General features: G+C 33.0%; 1 protein-coding gene across 4 annotated transcripts in view; it reads right to left on the bottom strand.

Annotated features, from left to right (window-relative positions):
* Positions 1-22,433, bottom strand: part of LOC117212886 (EH domain-binding protein 1) — a 55,598-nt gene that overhangs the window by 26,142 nt on the left and 7,023 nt on the right. For 3 of the 4 annotated variants that reach the window (XM_033458005.1, XM_033458004.1, XM_033458006.1), the window contains exons 2-4: positions 14,430-14,680; positions 7,816-7,994; positions 6,506-6,594 (exon numbers count right to left, since the gene is read on the bottom strand). In XM_033458005.1, the coding sequence (XP_033313896.1) occupies positions 6,506-6,594; positions 7,816-7,994; positions 14,430-14,581 (420 nt within the window). In that variant the 5' untranslated portion in view covers positions 14,582-14,680. Of the gene's footprint in view, positions 1-6,505; positions 6,595-7,815; positions 7,995-14,429; positions 14,681-22,433 lie in introns of those variants that run through there. The other variant, XM_033458007.1, reaches the window with a different exon arrangement.

Raw genomic sequence — 22,433 nt, 5'->3', positions numbered from 1 at the left:
ATAGATACGTGATTTTTTATGATCGATGTTAATTTAATGGAGATAATTTTCTCAAAAACCTTAGCGAATATATAAAATTTATTAATTATGGATATTGATCTGAAGTTGATACCCCTAGTTTTCTCACGTGATTCAAGTATAGCAGTAATTAGGCTGAACCTTCATTTTGACAGAAAGATTTTAGCACTAATAGATCTCTGACTAAAGCAGGAGGAGGAAATACATTGCCTATACTGATCATCGAGTCAGTTAAATGGTGCTCGATGGAGCTCATTGAAATATCATGATATTGTGAAAATCAACAGGGAATAGAATACACTGATTCAAAAAGTTAGACAAAAGAATCTACGATAGCCTAGTCAAAGTCGACAGTTGCAATTCATCTTACCAATTCATACATGCAAAGATAGGTTAGTTAAATCAGTACGAATTGACAAATTTGGAGAATGACTTTGGGTTTGCCGGCAAGGTATTTTCAATAACACGGAGGTAAGCGGGCTAATCATTCATACAGCAGCGTTTACATTCAGATCTAAGGTTAACAAAATTAAAATCACTCGTATTCAAATCATACCAAATTAAATATTCAATCAAATTAAGATCGTTCATATTAACTCATATCGTTAGTCTGCATGCAGGCTTGATGTGAACATTTTTTCTGTACAAACAATACTTCAAGCTCTGTAAAGAACCATCTCGGAAACAAGAACTTGTAGACTCGTGAAATGATCGTCGGTGATTTCAACATGTCGGTAAATAAACGTTATCGGCGAACACGGCGTCAGTGAAATTCTGTCTATGAAAACGATTTAAAGCGAGGATTTAAAGGTAACCTGCTATAGTCTTGATAAGTTTGACAAAAATTTACTTGAAATTATTTCTGGATTCGTTCAAACTTATAATAAACCGCTATTAATTATATATTGTATGAACAATGTTCAGTTCTTGATGATCTCTTAAAATTAATTATCGCTCGTAAAATGTGAATGCAGTCGAAATGGATATTATTCAATCTGCATGTTCGATCGTTTAGCTATTTCCTAGCTCAGAATATATTAATAACGTATTGTACTACGGACTGCGTTAATGAGACGGTAAAGTTACCGTGCTCACACCAGCGACGGTTATTTAGTCGTTGACGTCAACTTACTCTTCTACAAACAACACTGAATAAGAATAAGACTAAAGCTGCATATACATGTATCATGTGTAAAAATATGAAGGACTTTTGGCATTTAAATGATTTACATTCGCACGCAACAATGAACCGAATGGTAACTAACAGTGGCAACACCACATTTGCAAGCATCAAAATTCCTATTTTAATATTCCAGTGCAATGTATAAGTAAATTGCAATTAACACTAGAGAAACACTTTCTAGAGAAACACTTTACCTAAATATGCATAATCTTTTTAATAATGATGTATAAACTACGTATGTAAAAAATGAATTATTATTATTGTAATAAGTAAAAGTATAAATAGAAATTCAAGATAATAAAGTAATATACAGCTGAAAGACGTCGCCACCTAAATATCTTCTTTGTTCCTCAGGACTTGAAAAATATTTACGGCACAATTTAAATGATTCCAATGGTGGAATACCCTAGAAGACAAATTTCTTTATCGGGTCATTAACATTTTTTCAAAACCATTGATACTTTTTATCTGGAAGCGTAGATTTTGTTCTATTGCATCTTATAGTGGATGGAAAAATACCGAAAGTCAAGTTACCGAATAGTTACCACCTCACCAAATTCGATGCCCTTTAAATATGTTATCAAGGACATCATTCTGAACTTCTTCCTAAGCATATATGGGGTGGTCGGTTTTAGCTTTCGAGTTATATACAAAAGTATGCCATGATGATACATAAGGATGGAAAAAATAACAAATATTCCAGTCCTTGAATTTCAAATGAAAAGCAGAATATAGGGTTAAGAGGCTATTGAAGTGGTGGCAGTGTAAATGAATTTGTAAATGAATTCATGTATTTTTTGAAGAAGTAGACAAATTTGAAGAAGTGTTACATACGAATATCGATAATGATGCGATGACATCAACATCAGATATGATTTGGGCAATTTTATAAAATATATTTATTATTTATTTTTTTATAATATTAACTTATAAAACATAGAAAGAAAATACGCAGACATATGATACTAAACATACTTTTATGGATAACTGGAAAAGTAAAATCGATCACCCTATATACGTATATAAAAAAATTATTCAGGATAATGACCTTGAGAAGATATTTTTAAGGCATAGAAATCAATAAAGCGTTAACTATTCGGCAACTTCACCAAAAATATACTTTAAGTATGTCTGTTATGTCTGCATCATGACCTGGAACTTGTCAGGCTATGCCAGAGTGATATGTAAATTTATTGTTTATGTTATAAATGTCCAAAACTGACGTTCGTCGGCAGTGATACTTTCTAACACGAACAATTACAGATTGTGATGCACTCTATTGTTTCTGGTAGAGTAGCAACACAAGCATTAATTATGCGATTCGTCATATTCTCTGGAGTGGTAGGCTGCTGTTGGTAAATTTCTTCCTTTAGTTTTCCCCAAAGAAAAAATCTAATGTATCCAGATCTGGCGAAGTTATTGACCAGCTGTCCAATGGCAGCAGTCCCATTATGTCCAATTCAACGATTTGAGAATTTTTAATTTATAGTCCTCAGTCAAAATAGCCCCAAAAAGGTTAAACAGTAAATAACGATAGCTAAAATTTTATTACGCGAACTTATAGAATTCCTATATATTTGGAAATCAAGATTTCTTCTGTAAACTTTATGAACCAAAGAGAGAATAGAGAACATGGTGAATTGCATAATTAGTACTTGTGTTCATATTCCACCAAAAACAATACTTATTCGTGTGAGAAAATTTGTAGCTGCCGGCGGATATCACTTTAGACAGTTATAATATAAGCAGTAAGTTTACATACTATCTTAGCATTGTCTTGTAAGTTCATCACATTTTTAGTTTTCAAGGTCATGATTTAGTCATACTCGAATGCATTTTTCATCCGCTACAAGATGCAATAGAAAAAAATGCACCTTTCCCGGATAAAAAATACCAATGACCTTTAAAAAAAACTAAATGAAAATGAAAAACTAAAGGAATCTTACGAAAATATGTCTCCTAGGATATTGCTCTATTGATACCGGAATTTAAAAAATTGCGTCATAAACATTTTTCATGTCGTGAAGAAGAAAGGAGATTTTTAGATAATGATCTCCTCCTTCAGCCGATACACCCTGCATTAACCTCGGAAAGGTTTGATGTCTGTGTTTGGCATTTAAAATTTGTTTGACTTTCGTTTTCATGTGATCAAAGTTACTCTGTATCGTTATTGCATTTTCCACGATAGCAGCAATTTCTGGTATAATAGTATAATAATATAATGGTATTATTGAGTTTCCTGTTTATAAATTTTCTCAACTTCGGTAAATATTTGTTAACGTTACGTGTTTTATAGAGGTAATGGCAAGCATCAATGTTTCTTAAGAGGCATCGGTCTATATCAAACCGATAGCCACGAGTTCAAACTTGACAACGAATTCTAAGAATCGAGAATGTTATAGTTTCAGCTAACGAATTCGCTAATTCATAGTTTCGGGTGACAATAAGGAGCCCGATATCTTCTTAATTAATACGCAGGAAATTCGCACGTATGATTGATGATACGACGTCATGTCGCATAGACCACGTCGCATGTAGGTAGGGTAATAAGCACCTTTATCTGACTAACATTCGGCAGGGCTAACACTAACCGTTTTAATACACTGAGTGACATGTTTCTGCACTCTCATATTTTTGACGATGATGTTAGTATTAAACTGATTAAATTAATTCACGAAGACTTGGGTGAAAAAAGACTAAATTATTGCTCTTCAAAATTGTAGCGCTATGAACAACAACTTAATTTACTTAAACCAGGAGAAATTCTATATTCAGATTATTATGTGATATGGACAGCAGATACATTTGGATAACAGAATGTTCGGATAGTAGGTATTCAGATAATGAAAATTCTATTTGTATAATTGCACTCTTTGAGACAACAGTAACATTTAAATGCATAATTTCGCTTAACTCGGTTGAGTGACCGATGATGACAAAATAACAAAAAAATATAATTATTATTGTAGAAAAAAATAATCTTTAGAATAGAACATTCTAAAGACCATCTTTGAGCTTTCTTCGATCTTCTATTTAGTAACAAACTCAAAAAAATAACTTCCAGATAAATGTAGTTATGACCATAGTGTTTGAACAAAAGGATCAGAAGTTGTTTATTCTGTGATTATTCTAGATAATTCAAGAATTTATCAGTTAATTCATCGATTTATCATTTAAATTCAAGAGTTTATTCTCGAATTAATGCTTTATACCCGTACTTCGGTTCGTAAGTTGATCTGATCCTATAATCGATTGCTTTGTCTTCCGGGATTACAGGGATGCGGTACTACAAAATAATTTTTTCCTGATTGTAATCATCGAACGTTTCATCACTGCGTCACATTCGTTCTTTTGCTTAAATACTTTTAACTACAATCTAATCTTCCTATGAGATTAATCAGTAGTTTCTTTACATGTACAATTGTCGTGATTGATGTTGCTTCCCATTGGATTTGCTCCCCATTAGATTTCTGTATATCGTTTGTATCGAGTCGCATGTCTTTTTCAGTGCAGGTTTGCTTTCCCATTGATAAAACATATTTTTCAATTTCCTTGATAATTCTTCTGTCGTTGTTCTCCCTTTTAGCTTTGAATATTCGATTAATTTTTTATCGAATTTTCATCTTAATTGTACATTCACTCAGGAGGTGAACTTGTTTCTCTAATGCCTTGAATGAATCAGAATTTTCATAAAATCATTTCGATAAATCAGCAATACCGTTGATACTTATCGTTAAATCTGCATATTCCCAACTGGCGTTTGAAGGGGCGTTTTTCTGTATAAGATATCATTTTCACTATGAAGCAATTCTAATTCGTGCTTCATCGTGTTTCTTTCTTTCTCTGTCTCTCTTTCTCTTTATCTATTTGCATTATAGTTTTATTTCTCATAATAGTTCTATTTCCCCCTATAAGTCAGAATAGAGATTAAATTCATTATGCTCAAACTGATATTCATCTGTACCATTCGCTGCTTCTCCCAAATTAATGCTTCCTTCTTCGGTCGATTATTCTTGTGTTCGTCCACGATTCGAATGGATCCACGATGATCTTGATGTCAGATGCTTGTAATTCCATACAGCGAAGAATCTCTCATAATTTGTTGATCGTAAAATCCGTTGCAGTATTCAGTCTCATGGATATAACTTTATATAATGACAAAAAGTATAGAAAATCCAGAATCATAAGGTATTTAAATACTACAAATAAACGCACATTTTCAAACACAAATTTGATCACATAAAGTCACATAACGTTCCATAAAATAACATAAAATTACATAAAGTCAAATCTATTTAAGCATACGATTCACAACTGTAAATTCATAAATGGCACACGTCAGAGTAAAACACTTAATCGCACTAATTACGACCGTGAAGATGCACCCCGCTTCTGAATCCTTAAGGGCGTTCTAGCGTTTCTTTATGAATGTACGTACGTAGAACCGCGATGACGCGATGACGCGATGACCGTCTATCGGCGTTAAACGAAGTTACGGCAAACATTTTCTGTAGACGTACGTCTTTCGGCAAACTATGATGCGCTGGTCGCGTAACACACCATACGCGTTAAACCAAAATCATAAAGTTCTACTATTTGAGTAGCATTCGAGTTCTACTGCTTAACATCTGTTCGTTAAAATGTTAGAAGTAAAAGACTTACTACAGTTATAAAATTTTGAAACGTGCATACGATAACGAAACTTTTTGCTCCTGTATAAAATCGTCAAGCGTTAAGACAATTTCGAATATACGTGTAATGTTTTAAAAATATAAATTAAACTTAATACGAATAAACTGAGAATTAAATACGAAATATCAATATTTATTAAATTAACAACATGAGTAATAAAATAATACTTAACTTAAAAAAGATATAAGACAATTGTTTAAATGTCATTTCAAGTGCTCGCGAAATTCTTTAGCAATGAACTTTACAATAATTATATTGCATATAACATACGAAACTATTTTACACAGCAGAACATAAACAGAGAGCAGAGATAGGTTTTAAAATTTTCATGAGATGTCCAGTCATTTTTATAAATGTAAACCTATCTTCCTTTTCCTAGATAAAGTATTTTCGTATCGATAAAATTGATATATTAGTTTGTTCTATAATATTCATAACAAATGCCCTATATTTGTATATTCATTAGTAAAAGTAATTCCGAATGTACTTCATTACTGTACATATAAGAAAAAATGAGTTCGTAAACCTACAGCTAAACTCTTAATCTAATCGGAATTAATTTAAAAAATATCCAATAATTTTCTACGTTTCGTACAACAAAGGCTTCTGTACCTTTTCTTTCGGAGATTCAGACACTTGTGTGATTCTTTCCTCTACGGTTTCAGTCGTTCTACTCGCTGGAATTCGTGCTGGAGATGAACCTACAACGTTCAAAAAAAGAACATTTAACCATACACACGTTGATATACATAAATACGTATATATATATATATATATATATATAGAGCGTTCGACTGTAGGTGTAAAAATGTTTAAGGTGCGATTCTTGAAAATAATATGAAAATCAAGAATAAAAAATTGCGTTTTCGGGTTTGTTTTTCATTATTATAAATTAAAAATCGGTTGAAATATCTGTGTGCGAGCAAACCTTACGCGAACGAAAGTAGAGCAGTCCAAGCAGCGGGGAACACAGTGGTTCTCAAACGGAACAAAAAATGGATGCTAGCTTGCCTCATACAACTCAAAGAAAAAGTAAACGATCCTGCGCGATTTATGAAAAATGCGTTTTATGAAAAAAAAAATCGCACATATATTTTTTCTAGCCCTTTGCCTACATAAATAATTAGTAAACAACATCACGTGTTAACAATGTTTATACAAAGTCCAGAAACGCACTGTTATTGTCCCGTTTTTCGTTCGATTTGAGGACCACTGTGATCCCCGCTGCTTGGAACTGCCCTACTTTCGCTCACGTAAGGAGGTTTGCCCGCACACTGGGATATTTCAGCTGATTTTTAATTGACGATAATTACAAACAAAGCCGAAAACACAATTTTTTATCCTTGATTTTCGTATTACTTTGCCTATAAGAATCATCTCTTTAACTTTATTACAGCTATAGCCGAACAGCCTGTATAGTTACATTTTGTATCAGATAGTGTTTTAGCGTTCACTTTATAAACGAATTGTCATCCATGTTATCGACTGCAAAAAGAATTGTTATCTTTTTTAATTATTATTTTATTTCAAAGAATCAGTAGAATCCGTTTTTTCCGAAAAATATTCTAATTATTATGTAAAAAATATACTGCTTCCAAAGTATTTATTTATAAATATCAAGGTTGTAAATATTTAACAGTGCCGTTGATGAGAACAAAATATACTTGAACTAATTTTTAATGTAAACGTTTGTCTCTATCGTCCATACTGGACTTACCGTTAACTAAGAAAATATCACAGATTTGTAACTTGTGGAAAGTTAAACATTCTGTTTACGATGGAATTATTAAAAAATCTCCCTTGAAACCAAATAAGTTTGCTTCCCCAGTGCAACCGAGTCAAGTATTTAGATAGGCTGGTATAGATACCTCATTTTGTACAACTGTGATTGCATATATGTGCCGTTGTTTGTACGTACTTACCACTGAAAGTTTGATAGAACTGTGAAAGGTAAGTAAGGATCGATAAACGATCAGGTACAGCACAGGAAGCCATATCTTCTGCATCCAAAAGTGCTGGTATTCCAAGATGTTGCTCTGCAATTCTAAAAGCCAGTTCATTGTTCCCATATATATCGTTCTTGTCTAAACTGTCAAAATCACTGCAACCAATATAAAGAATAGATTATTTTTATTGATTATTCCAGCACATCGCTGTCGTAAATTCAGCAACATTATCATAGCGCAATTTCAGTACTTTACAATCTCAGTGTTAATAATTAAGTAATAACAAATAAAATATCTAGGAAAATGGTCAAGTGATAAAAAAGCTTATGATAAATACATATATTTTGGGCATTATTTCATACACAGGATATTATAGAACACATGGGCCCCACTTCGGAAGCTAATTAAACGTAAAAACAACGAAAAAATTTCATACAAACGTATGCTCTGTCTGCCTTCTTTTATGAGATATAACGAATTTTCTGTTTTGATTATGCATTATCTGATTGCCTTTATAGAAGCTGCTGAAGATGACCATTTCAAGCATTTCAATTGCATGTCAAGTCAAGCCTATAAACGTCTTGCCATGGATTCAGTTGCACTTAAATGGCTGCTGATCTTTCCTGAATTTGTTGAAATGGTTATTCTATTTTGAACTTTAGCATTTTAACCTTTTGCAACAGGTGGTGCGTACACGATAAATTCATTATATCTCATATACAAAGACTGAGCACACGTTTATACGAACTTCCCCCATTATTTTTAAATGTACAATCAGCTCGAGAAATGGCTCCTACATGTTCTGTTACACCCTGTACAGCACTACAGTATACTATACAGTATACAGTATACTACGAATAGTAGTGAATAATTGTAATATGTTTAAAAAATTAATAAGTATTGAAAAAGGGAAACTAAACTTATACATAATGTATCTTTAAATTATTGAGCACTAAATACTAGATAGATCATACACCCCTGACACATGTCTTGCTATCAACCACATCGTATATAACCGGATCGTCATGGGCATTCTAAACTTCCTTTGTCACTCGATTCCGTAAATATTTATGGTATAAACAAGCTCACGTCCAGCCAGTTACGGTGCTCTAAATACACTCCATTGATACAAAAATTCAATCATTCTTACAGCAAAATAGCAAAAGGCAACAACAAACAATTGTAATAGTTACATATATTAATAGAAAAAACCTATACAGGGTGGTTGGTAATTGGTGGTACACGCGGAAAGGGGGTGATTCTACGCGAAAAAAGAAGTCGAAAATATAGAATAAAATTTTTTTTTTTGTGTTAAATTTTTCCATCGAGACAACGATCTACAGTGAGATCCGTTATAACGAGACGCGATAAAGTGCACGCGTACCGAGCGAAAATTCAAAGTCGATTTTCTCGAAAACAAAGCCTCAAACGAAAAATTTTTATTCTATATTTTCGACTTCTTTTTTCGCGTAGAATCACCCCCTTTCCGCTTGTACCACCAGTTACCAACCACCCTGTATAATCGAAGCATTGTTCAAAACTGTACTATCTAAAATTGTTAATTGATTAAAACCTTTCACGGAGATGTAACTTACTAATAAGGGAAGTACGATATCTCGGAAATTCATCAAAATTTGTAACGTTGCAGAAATGTATATTAAGTAGATCCAATGTTACGTAAGTACATTTCTCATTGTCGATGAAACGAATCTAAGAATGGAAATGTCTCCTTTAAAAAAGTGGAAAATTGTTATATTATGCGGATATCTTCGAAATTGTATTTGACGTTTAAAAGAAGTTAAATACAAGATGCTACAAATAATTTTCTAAAAAGACAAGTGCTATCGTGTAAGTTATATCATATTAAATAATTCTACAAACTTGAATTGCGATACAAAAAATTCGATTATAATTTCGGCAGTCCATAAACTTTAAATAGTAATGACAAAACTCGGTTTGTTTATTGTTAGAACGAGTGGTACACTGCAAATAAGATTACGAGAGTAGATGTATTTTGATTGTTGTTGTTCGAAATTGAACCGAAATTCTTTAATACACGCTCGATGGAACTGAAATTGTAAAATTCAGATGGGGTATAATAAATACCTATTCGTCGATGAGACAGATTTAAGACCAAGGAAATCTAATATGTAGGTAGAGAAATAACAATATCGATAAAATGATAGATCTCCGTCCGTATTTTATAGTGCTGTCCGGAAAGTACCTGAGAAAGGAATATATATGTCTGTATATGTGCGAGGTGTATCCAGAAAGTAAAATCTGATTGGCTACTAAAAACAAGCAGAAATTTATTTTCAAATGCTTTGACGTCCATTGCATTCTACGCGTATTAAACTACTTTGCTACGTAATTTTTACCCTTATTAAGGAGCCCAGTTTCTGCGATGAAACGTGTAGCTAAGTCCTAAGGTAAGGTGGCACTCAGCGTAAACATATCTTTTCAAGTTTCAAACGATGTGACACAATTTCGTCACTTTCCATTCATACCCCATAAATTTTACGGCCATGTTTCTATGAAAGTGTGTCCGAGGTTATGTTCACGCTGGGCGCCATCTTAGGAGGCACCGTTCTATGAAGCGGGAATACAAAAACTAAAATCTTAATACGGGTAAAAGCTACGTAACAAAGTAGTTTAAGATATATCAAATGCAATGGATATCAAAGGTTTTAGAAATAAATTTCTATTTCTCATTAATGCGGTGAACGAAGAAGTGGCCACATACGTTCAAAGATATTATCCCCGTCTTTTCTTAATATTAAACCTACCGGTACTTCGTGTATACCTATTCCTACCGTGTGCGATCAAAATGACCGGTAATTAAAGTAATAGTTTTTATGATTTAACTTAGATAATGGTTAATTTATAACTAAATGTATATAAAATAATGAACTTTCATAAAATTTCGTCCAAAACTCCTTTACTTTTGTTTAATTTCAATTATAGACTTAAATAGAATTACACTTTTATTTATACAGAGATATATCTTATTCAACTTCGCTGCATTTTTTACAAATTATCTTATTATCAAATGTATATTTGCCGCATAAATATTTCCAGTATCTTAAACAAATTTTCGTAATTTTGTAATCTTTACAATTTTTTACTTGATAAGTTTTTTGTAGTAATGAATCTGAACTTGTTGATACTTTTATTGCATGGTTTTTTCCCGCGATTCTTCATATAAAAGTAATGTATGCACCAGGTTTATAACAATTTTGTGAATTCTTTGTAAATTGGCCCCATACAGTAGATACCATTGCAAATTTATTGGTTCGTAAATGTTGGCTTCTTTCACTCTTCTTATCAAATCGTGTAAACCTCGTAATTTCAACAAAGTCATTCCTGCTCATTGTTTTTGAAAAAAGTGCAGGTCTCCAAATTTTATTCCACAAATATGAGACATCTAAATTTTTTGCCTAATATGCACCGCGGGCATATAGCAGAGCAATAAATTCATCTAGTTTTGTTGCATCTAGCTCCATCTTAGTCCCCAATGCTATAGATGCTTCTTCTTCCGTACATTTTATTACACGATCCCTTGTACGGTGATCGATGATAAGATAAAATGCAGTCTTCACTTGTCCTTTCATTATATGCCGTTTAGCATACCCCTAAAAATATTATGAACTGATGTCCTGCCAGGTTTGGGACTTGCATCTATTTCTTTCCAAACTGTTCCATCGGGCCCAGTCTCGCTCTCTGCTATCAACGATAATTTCTTTCCTTTTTGCCCTTACGTAGACGCTTATTTATAATATTCAACTTTGATTCGGTTGTAAATAGCTCTTCACGTGTTTCCATGCCGTTTTCAGTTGCTGAAGTTTCTTGTTCATCGCACACTGAACACAGTCGTCTTCTATGTCCGTTATTCTTTTTTATACTTTTTTTTTAAAAGTCTCGACATTTCTAAGGTAGATATTTATCACAGAATAATACCATGTACGGAATACAAAATTATTGTCAAATTTGATATGCTTTACTTTTCCTTTTATAACAACTTTACACGAAACGCTCTGACATGCTCTCTGTCTGAGTTTTAGAGATAACAAATTTAGATGTCGACTGATTGACTAACAAACTGAGATGTATTCTAGTCGAAAGGACAATAGCAAGTAAGAATATGGACTGTGACGGCGATATTTATACGAAAATATTGATGAGTATTGACCGTTCTCCACCAACAGTTACTCGAGGGTGGAATTGAGAAAGCTTTTCCCGTGTTTTATCGCAATGAGCAATAAGCACCCTAAGAGACTTCTCGACTTTTGAAATGTTTGTAACAATGGACTGTAAAAAATGCTAATTTTGTGGCGGTTCCTTAGGATTATTACAGGCCAGAGTTGATATGTCTTGACAGCTGGTGGCTATCTTGATCGAAGGATGGATGTTTTATGACAAGATTACGGATGTAACAGCTGTTATTATTTGTTATTACTGATTTTGTTTGTCACTTGACCTTGAGATAGCCCTTTCTTTGTACTGATTGCATCTATTTTAAGAATAACTAAAATATTTTCTCGAGCGGTCAAAATGACCGCTCACGGTAGGCAAGGTAGAGTGCAAATTTTTCTCAGAAAATAAAAGAGCAAATTAAAAGTAAATACCGAAAAATATATTGTATGCATATTTTAGGAAAAGTCAGAAATTATGAAGCGATATGATAAAGTTTAAATATGGTTAAATTTGTGTAGAAGTTCGAGAGCGGCTTGTTAATTATGCAAAACTCTGGTTTCAAGCTCATATACCGTGGGAAACACGTGTGATATTCAGGATGGCTTACGCCAACTCGAACAGTCACTAAACACAACAGTTTTTACATCTTTATGTTGCCTATTACATCGCTTTAACTTTTCTATAATATCTATGTATCAGATGTAATAGATGTAAAAGAAATAGAAAACAAGAATTATTTATTTTGAAAAAATCGAAATTACAATTAATTTGTCGTATTGAAAATATTGTTATAAACATATTACTTATTATAACATTTCACAACATTGTCCATACTTACATAAAAAGGTTAAACCTATAATATAAACGAGAGACGAGACAAACGGAAGAAAAAATCCATGTATATGTATTAGGTCATCCCATAAGTTCGTGCCGACTTTTGTGTATACATTTCATGTGTCGGTTTATAAACATACGGCGATAAGGTACCAATGCACTTGAGCTTAGCTGATCGAGAACAGGCTAGAGCAGATTTTCGTGGGTATAAGATCGTAATATAGTGAACACAGCGACTTCTAACAGTAAAAAATCATGAGTGAAATGCGTATCCATTTTCGACATCTCATGTCATAAATATGAATTTCGGAAAGTAAGTTCTGTAACAATTGCCACGAAAAACATATGTGCTGTTTGCGGAGAAAATGCGCTTTCATCTCGCACCTGTAGGAAGTGGTTCCAACGTTTTAGAGCTGGGAATTTCTGTTTAGAAGACGAGAGACGCTCCGGGCGTCCTCCTCAGACAGACGAAGATAAAATTCGGGATCTTGTTGAAAAATCACGAAGTTTGACAGTTTAAGAGATGTCAAATGTTCTGAAAATACCGAAGACAACGATTCATAAGTGTTTAAAAAAAGTGGGGATGGTGTCAAAGTTGAACGTTTGGGTGTCCCATGAACTTAAGGAACGGAACCGTCTTGAACGAACGACAGCGTGCATGTCATTACTTGCGCGTAATAAACACGAGCCATTCCTTAAACGCCTGGTAACTGGTGATGAAAAGTGGATACTCTATTTTGTACTTTTATCTAGTGGTGATACCATTAATTCAGACAAATATTGCACTCAGTTAGAGAAATTAAGGGAAGCACTAGCTGAAAAACGACCAGGTTTAGTGAATAGGAACAACGTTATCTTCCATCACGACAACGCTAGACCGCATGTCGCGAAAAGCGTTACAAAAAAATTGTCTGAATTTAATTGGGAAATTTTACCATATCCGCCATATTACCCAGACAGTGTCCCATATAATTACCACCTGCTCAGAGCATTACGACACTTTTTAGTAGGTAAACAATTTGAAAATATTGACATTCTCAAAAATAGCTTAGAAAATTATTTTAAAGAAAAACAAGAGAACTTTTATCGAAACGGAATAATGGCCCTACCAGAAAAATGGGAAGAAGTTGTACAACGAGAGGGGGATTACATTTTTTCATGAAACTGAAAGGTATGTAAACGATCTTAACATATATAACCGCTCGAACTTATGGGATGACCTAATATTAGGTCCAAGAGAAAACGGATTCTACAGTCCGTTAATAAAAAAAAAAGATGAAAAGAGATGTGAATGTATAAAAGTAAATCTGATCTGCATATCGCAGAATGTTGTGTTTTAAACGATACCGTACTATGAAAAATTATAAACTATACAGTGTATTAAACAATGTTATTATATCGGTTAAAATCATAAATATTAAAATAATAAATCATGGAAATTATACGCTATCAAACGCAAATGGATAAATGATTATAATATCGTAAAAATGTATCGGACTGGCAAAGGATTAATAAACCCTTAGAATGTACCATTCACGCTAATAAATTATGGTTTTACTTACATGAGATCAGGTCGGAAGTGATGAATCATTGCACAAAAAGCGAGGCCATCTCTCCAAGAAGTTGTCATATTCTGCACGTTTACATCAGGATAACCCTCGGTTATTCGCCGACACCAAAATTCTAATGCCTTTGTACCTCGCTTTTCGCCCATCTTAAACTTTTGATTATACTTTATAATCTTTCAAACCTTCTTTTATCCTTATATGGACGAGATGGCAATAGTCTGTCCTTGAACCCTTGCACGAGAACTCTGTAACGAATCATAAACGAAAATATAACAATACTTTCGCGTTGATAAACCACAATCTTGTTTCTTATTCGAAACTTTTAGATATGAACTGTGGTGTTTTTTGAAAGAAAATGTTTCATACAGTGGATATAATAATAATATTCGATCGATGATCCTGCGAGATAAAATAAGATGAGAATAAAAAATAATATAATTGCGTTTAAGATTTTGTTTTAATAATGTCATAAACGCGTAAAAATGCCCACGAATTGCGAAAAAGGCACTTCGAGCAATAACGGAAAATAGCCATGAGTTGAAAATAAATACATGGCGAATAATTATCAGGAAAATTCGTACAAATGATGAGTGATCACAAAAAAAATTCACTTTTTATATATATGTCTACGAAAGATACATAACTACCAACGTGATATAAATAGGTGCTTTTCAACCTTTTCGTACATACGAACCAGCGAAGATAGGAGAATTATTTCAGGGGTAATTATTACAGAGTAGAAGTAAAAACGTTATTTATAGCACAACATATGTAATAACTTCTATCTTAAATTCTTTATTTAAAATTTTTTAACTTCTTATTATAATAACTTGTATATAACAGTAATTTTATAATAGTGCTTTGTTTATTTGTTCTTGAGCATTATATTTAAATAAGTATTACAAAGCATTATATTTAATGAAAATTTCCTAAAATAATTAGAAACCGATCAGTGAAAAAGCTACTAATAAAAGAATTAAAAATTAAAAATGAATATAACAGGATTGAAATGTTTAGAAAATAATATTTGATTAAAGCGGAACTATTTCGAAAGTTTCTGTTACTTCTTTGCAAGAATATTTGATAACCGCAACTCGAGTGCTGTTCCGAAAAACAAAATACTGCATTGACATCCATTCTGTCTCTTTCTTTCGTTTTTATAAGCCGAGAAAATTTTCTCATAAATATATCCCATGAAAGGGTTGCTAATCCATTACTTCCTTTATGAGTATCCTCATTTTCATGATAATTAATAATAGTCAAAATTTTGAACGGTCTTAAATGCTCGCTTATTATTATATCAAATATGAATTTCCGGCTGATGTCTAACAGCTGTCGAAAGATCTTGCAACGGTGAAAACACTCCTATATCTTCTTCTTGTACACGACTATCCCAAGGAGCCAGTTTCTTCTTGAACGCATTCGTCTTATTTTTCAGTGTAAAAATATTTGTACAAAATGCTTGAAGGAAAATATCAAGTTCGTTGAAATGCAATATGCAAGCTTTTATTAATGCGGAATTTCGTTCTCTCCGAAACTGTTTTATTTCTTCTCTCAGTTCGAAAGAACACGAAAGAACCTTTCGTTTCGATAGCCACCTCGCTTCCGCATAGAGAAGAATATGCTGATGCTGCGAGTCCATACTGTGACACAGCGTCGTAAACAGCTTTGAGTTTAAGTCTCGACTACAAATTTTATTTATTATTTTCACCGCGCCATTCGTCAAAGTGTCCAGTTCGGAAGAAAGCTTTTTGTAATTAAATGGTGTCGGTGAACTATATAGTGGGTGGACAACGTTTCATACTCTCATTTGCTACAAACTGTTAACCCTATGCTTAAAAATATTCATTCAGAGCACAAAATATTTTCGAGCTGGTACTTCGTCCAGATAAATCAAGGCAACAAAGAAGTTCTTCCATGAAATCTTTATCTTCGCAAGATATTTAGTTTACGTAGTGGACTATATAGTAGATTGGAGTCTTCTGTCCCGAAAAGGGTCCCGAGATCTGTGCGAGGATTTTATCAAATTTGAATAGTAACCTTGTTATTCAACAAGAACATTTTGCTAAATTTACAACCCATGATATTAAATGATACTTGATGTTACAAAAAGATGAATACGTACAGATGATTGATTTGACTTATATTTCGAATAAAACCCAGTTGCGAATGAATGCTGACGAATGAACGATTTTAGGCAGCGGCGGTATCGATGGTATTCCGATCGCAGAACGATCTCAAACAGGAACGGTGAATTTTCTCGGACTCTAACTCTTTTCTTGCGACTGATAACGATCCTTTGTTTCAGACCGGTCCTCGGGCATTTATAGCTAGTGATAATCGGCGATCATCGTCAGTAGCAAATCAACGCTCGATCTAGGCCTGCGCATAGTTTAGTTTCGGGTGGCAGGGACTGCTGTGAGTGCTTTCACGCACCTCGCTTCCTGTACGCTGTCGAGTTCGTCCAACCGTGTGCTTGTGTTCCAGGAAACCACGGCATCTCTGCCCGACACATTAATGCTAAAACAATGGCCTGTCGTTGAAATAACGAATTTTTCCCCTCCATAGTTCCTTAGCGGGCAATACAGCAGACATATCTCTACACGTTGCAACCTACGCTGTCATTCTGGCCAGCACTACTCTAAGCGCATAATTAGCAATAACGGTCGGCAGCTGTTTAAAAACACTAATATAAATAGTAATACGCTAACGCGGATGCAATATTTTTGCGGATGCAGATATTTTTTTCGACAAAGGATTGAGTTTTACACGGAACTTCTCAGCATTCGAATAACAAGGTTTGCTCTGAGTATTTCTTACTTACTTAACCCCTTGCCATACTTTTACGAGTCTGAGTCGTGATGAGAATTTTGAGCCAAACCTCGATATCACGATTAGGCTCGCGGTTTAATTTCATGTCAAACGTGAATATCACGAGTCTCGCTCGTAGTCTCAATCTCGGGCCAAGTATGATTGTATCGAATGATGTCTTTTTTCTAAACACGGGCGCGGCTATCTGCGCAATCAGTCGCACGATCTCATGTTTCAAGTTCCGACATTCTGTCTCCGTCGCTTCGGCTCTTTTCCTGACCATTCGGGCACAACGTTTGAGCCCTGATTCCTCCGAGTTAAATGGTATGGCAAGGGGTTAACAACAAACCGAAACTCGCTTGTATGAACTTAATCTCCCACTTTCTAAATCCCACATTTTTTTTTCTTTAGTTCCAAGTTGTTCTACGTTTCTCCAACATGGTTCCAAAAAAATAACGGTTCCAAAAAATTCATCTCGAAAATTATCGAGCCCCAAAAAGTAAATTTAGAGTACGATGCAATAAAATAAAATTTGATCTCGAAAATTATGCTCGAGATAGATGTTCCACGAACTTTTTTCTACAAATTTCTACTGATCCAGAGGTGTAGAATCACGCTACGGTAGCTTTATACTTACTTTTTATGCACCCTGTACGCAAGTATGTTTTTTGTTTGTTATATTTTTCAAAGTATTAATTTTTGTAAGGTGTTACTATTAGTATTTTTATACTTAAGACATTTCGAAAAAGGTCGGACTCGTTTCATTAACTTTGTAAAGCTGTTTTTCGTAGTAGATTCTCCTCATTGGCGAGTCTGTCATGGCGAGTGGTGGGACAAGGCTCGGGAAAGGCTCTTCAGAATAATATCTTTGGCCGAAATTATACAAACCTGAAATTCTTTTATGAATTATAGATATCATAAATTGTTCAAAAAGAGCCGGTCTGCCCTCTTGGCTGCAAAACAAAATACGCTTGCCACTTGAACCAGCATGTCAAAAAAACAAAGTACATATGTAATTTGACTTTAGATGTATCAATAGGTTACAGTATAAAATGTAAGAAAAACGTAGTTTGCCAGTGTTCTAGCGGGATAAATGCTGCCATCCGAGATCTGAAGAGGCGCCCCGCGAGCCACGAACGCCAAGAGCGCAACAAATTCTTTCTTCCTCTTAGCCAAATAATCTAATTTTTTGTCATGTATATTTACTTGTACATGAAATTTACTTCATAATGTGTTGGAAAAACGCATTTTGTATGTACGGTCGTATCTATGCATGTATCTTTGATATGTACTGAATATTTCTGTATTATTTTGCCACAATATTCATGGATAAGGAGGATTTGGATATCGAATGCGTAAAAGACTGAATTCTAAAGAGCATGATGTTTATTACTCCCTTAGTATTTACTAATATTCCAAAAATGACCATCTTTTGCGATCATGCACCAGCCTAGTAGAGTAGAGCTAGAGTTCGCCGCGCGCCCATGCATTCGTCTGTTCGGATAGATCACTCTACTTCTGGCAGACAACATCTGTCCTGTTCCATTGGAAGACTGACAGACTATGCTTTCTTACATCTACCTATACTATAAACCTATACTATACTATAAACTATTAACATAAAAAAGTTAATGATTTAAGTCACACAATACTTCCCTTTTTTGTCATACTTGTTCAAGTGACAGAGGCGTTTTGTTCCACCGGTAAGATGGCAGACCAGCTTCTTTAGACATTTCGCGATGTCCACAATTCACAAAAAATAACAGCGTTAATGATTTAAGTTAACGATACTACTTTTTTTGCATAATTAAGAGACACCTGCCGAATTTTGCCAGACAGACTTCTATTTTCCATATATGTGGTACAGAAATAGTAGAGTAATGTTAAAATAAATGTTAACAAGTTGGTCTAAAGTTTCTGTCGTTCTCAGGCTATTACAGTCGCTCGAGTTAATAAAATTCAATTTCACTATTACCCTCGCTTATATTGTATTATATCATATTATCGAATATTAGCGTTGAACAGGCAAATATAACATTCTTAGGTGTTAGATATACCCATTTTGAGTATGTATACATAAACGCTTCAATTTTAGCCAAACATTACTAGTCACCTAAACGGATATACCCCCCCCTTCGCTGCGTTTAGGTCAAGTCCGAGTTTCCATTATGTTCCCTTTCACTATTGCGCTGTAAAATTTATAAGCATGCTTCATGACATACTTACTTAATTCACAGTAACGAATATTATCGAACTATACTTAACATTACTAACTATCGATCCAAAATATAAAATAGAAAAGCATAGATTGTTATCCTTCTTGTATAAACATACTACTAAGCTATAAAGTACCAACGACACAGTTTCAACTAGTCGTACTTATTTAAAAATTTATAACAACAATAATATTTATACTTTTTAAACATTATCTGATATGATGAATATGACAAAATATAATATAACATTTAAAATAAATTTATATATCATTAATACAAAAATAAATGTACTACGATATAGTAAAGCTTTCATTATGAAAAAGAAAATTTTAATCGATTGTATTCTATAATTTATGTTTTAGATAGTTGCGATCGATAATATAATTTATTACGTACATTTATAATTTCTAATTTCGGAATATCATCTATCATAGGAATATAAAATTCAATACAACAAAATTAACATAACAAGTTTGTAGAACATTTAATATAGCATGATAAAAATACCTGATACAATTACATTCTGAGTGTATACCTACTGTATACAAGGAAATCAGAGTACAATTTAAAATTCGTAAAACAAATATTATCCACAAAGATATACAAAATATATAAACATGCTATGCTCTTTTACAGAAAATATACATAAGAAATAAATTTGACTGAATAAAATCAATTAATCAGATGAATTTATTAAGGCTTATTAGCACACAGACACATGAACAAAGACGGACACAAAGAAAGCTCCTACTAAAGGTGTCCTCAGGTAATTAATAATATTATCAATATTTCAAGGACGTCAACGAATATGCAATTTGTCAATAAATATTGACAATATTGCATTAATTTTAGTTATTTGATCCTTTTAGTTATTTTTTTATTATTTATTTAATTTCTATATTTCGGCTTTGAATAACTTTCAGCTATCAGCATCACGATCGTACATTAGTCTTTGTTGATTATTTTAGTTACGAACCTTGAATATATATTGATAGCCCGAGAGCATACTAAGAAGGCTTGACAAATATTTTTGCATAGTAACTTAACTTAATAATAATATGATAATCAACAGATAATCTATTTAAAGTTACAAAAGAATTATATATTTTTGTTGCTGTTTAGAAGCGAATACCTCATTGACAACAACAAAAATACTAACTATTAATTAATAATATTATTTATAATTATATATTATGCATAATCAGAGACCCAATGTAATAATTGTTTTAAACATTTTTTGGATAAGATCATTGAATAAAAATTAATTTTTATTTAAGTAGAATCCAATTATTAATAAATCTCAAAGAAATCATTTAAATGGCGAAAAATTTCTTTGATTAATGCAAACCAATATCAGCGACAAGATTTCTTTCCGTTACATACTTGTTATTAACATTACTGATAATTATTATTCATTAACAACGCATAAAAAAACCTTAATTATAAGACTTACATATTTTATCGAACAAGAAAACGGTATGAAAATATACAATGTAAAAAAAAATAGGATAAAAGATATTGTAGCACGGTATTTTTATTAACATTTGTATTAATATTGTACAGAGTGTAAAGATTGTAAGTGTAAAGAGGATCGTAGCTTGATTCTACACTTTCAGATAGATGAAGATTTGTAAAAAAAAGCTTGTGACCTTGAAATTTAAGGTCAACTTTTTGTTATCGTAACATATTCTACTCATCGCGGAGAAGAAAAGTATCAAAGAAACCGTGGGTTGCAAATGACCCCATCTTCCGCAAAGAAAATGTTAAAGTTTTAATCATTACAAGCTTACATTTGTATTCGCATTTATATTTACGTCTAATAAGAGAATAGCGTGATATATCGGAATACAGGAACGATGGAAGACCTTTACAGGTAGAAAATGTTTCGCGACGATAAGATTTTCAGCAATTAAGTTAACAATTTGGTGATCAAGAATGCATTTATAAACAAGAACAGGTTAATTATCGCTCTTGCTTATGCATATTTACTAATCAGCTTACATAAAATAGATCGTTGAACAATCATACGAATACGAGAAAAATCGCAATTTTATAAAAGCAAATAGCTATGTCACTCGACGAAACTTTGACCATTGGACGCTACGTAAGTTGCTACTATGCTTTTTGGACCGTGCTTGTGAATGCAGTAACATTCGCAATCAACAAATGTCAGGATTTGGGCTTGCGAAAAACCATACGCAATAATTTTGGAGATTTAATCAAGAATGGGCAGGAATTATGTGCCTACGTTGCTTATAGTTCAACATCCGTTGCACAAATAAAACATCGAATTGAACATGATTTTTATTATCTGAAGTGAAAAATTATGTGTAATTTTGAGGAGAAATTTGACCGACATAAAATGCGCGAGTTCGGGATTGCTTGAACAGCCAGAAAAAAAGAAAGGAAAAAGCAAAGTAAAAAGAAAAGGACAAAGGAAGGAAGATATGCAATATACAACGATAGATTTGGAGTATCAACCTGTATCAATAGCTGCCATTTTTCTTGCATCTAACTGCAAAACGTAAACACATTGCAATAAAGCCAATTTAAGGATTATTAAAACTAACAATTTTCCCAAGAGAAAGGATCATTTGCGACACCATGGTTCTGTTGAGACTTTTGTTCCTCGTGATGAACAGAATACGTTACAATAAACAAAAAATTTGACTTTGAATTTCAGGGTCAAGGTCGTTTTTGCACAAACTTTTTTTTACAAGTGTACCTTTTTTACCTATACATCAATATCTTTTATTCTATTCTTCGTGTCATATATTTTCATACCATTCCTTTTTGCTTAAAAAAATATGTTTTATGATTAATGTTTTTATGTTGTCAATGAATAACTAACTATCATAACTGTCAGTAATGTTAATAACAATTTACAATAATTGAATATAAACAAACAAATTTTTTGCCATCGAAAATATTTATCGGTGATCAAAATAAAATTCCCATCATTGATAATAAT

This window comes from Bombus bifarius, unplaced genomic scaffold (assembly GCF_011952205.1).
Source record: "Bombus bifarius isolate JDL3187 unplaced genomic scaffold, Bbif_JDL3187 scf7180000008407, whole genome shotgun sequence".
Lineage (NCBI taxonomy): Eukaryota > Metazoa > Arthropoda > Insecta > Hymenoptera > Apidae > Bombus > Bombus bifarius.
The sequence above is the reverse complement of the archived record's forward strand: the minus strand, read 5'-3'. Positions and strand labels throughout refer to the sequence as shown.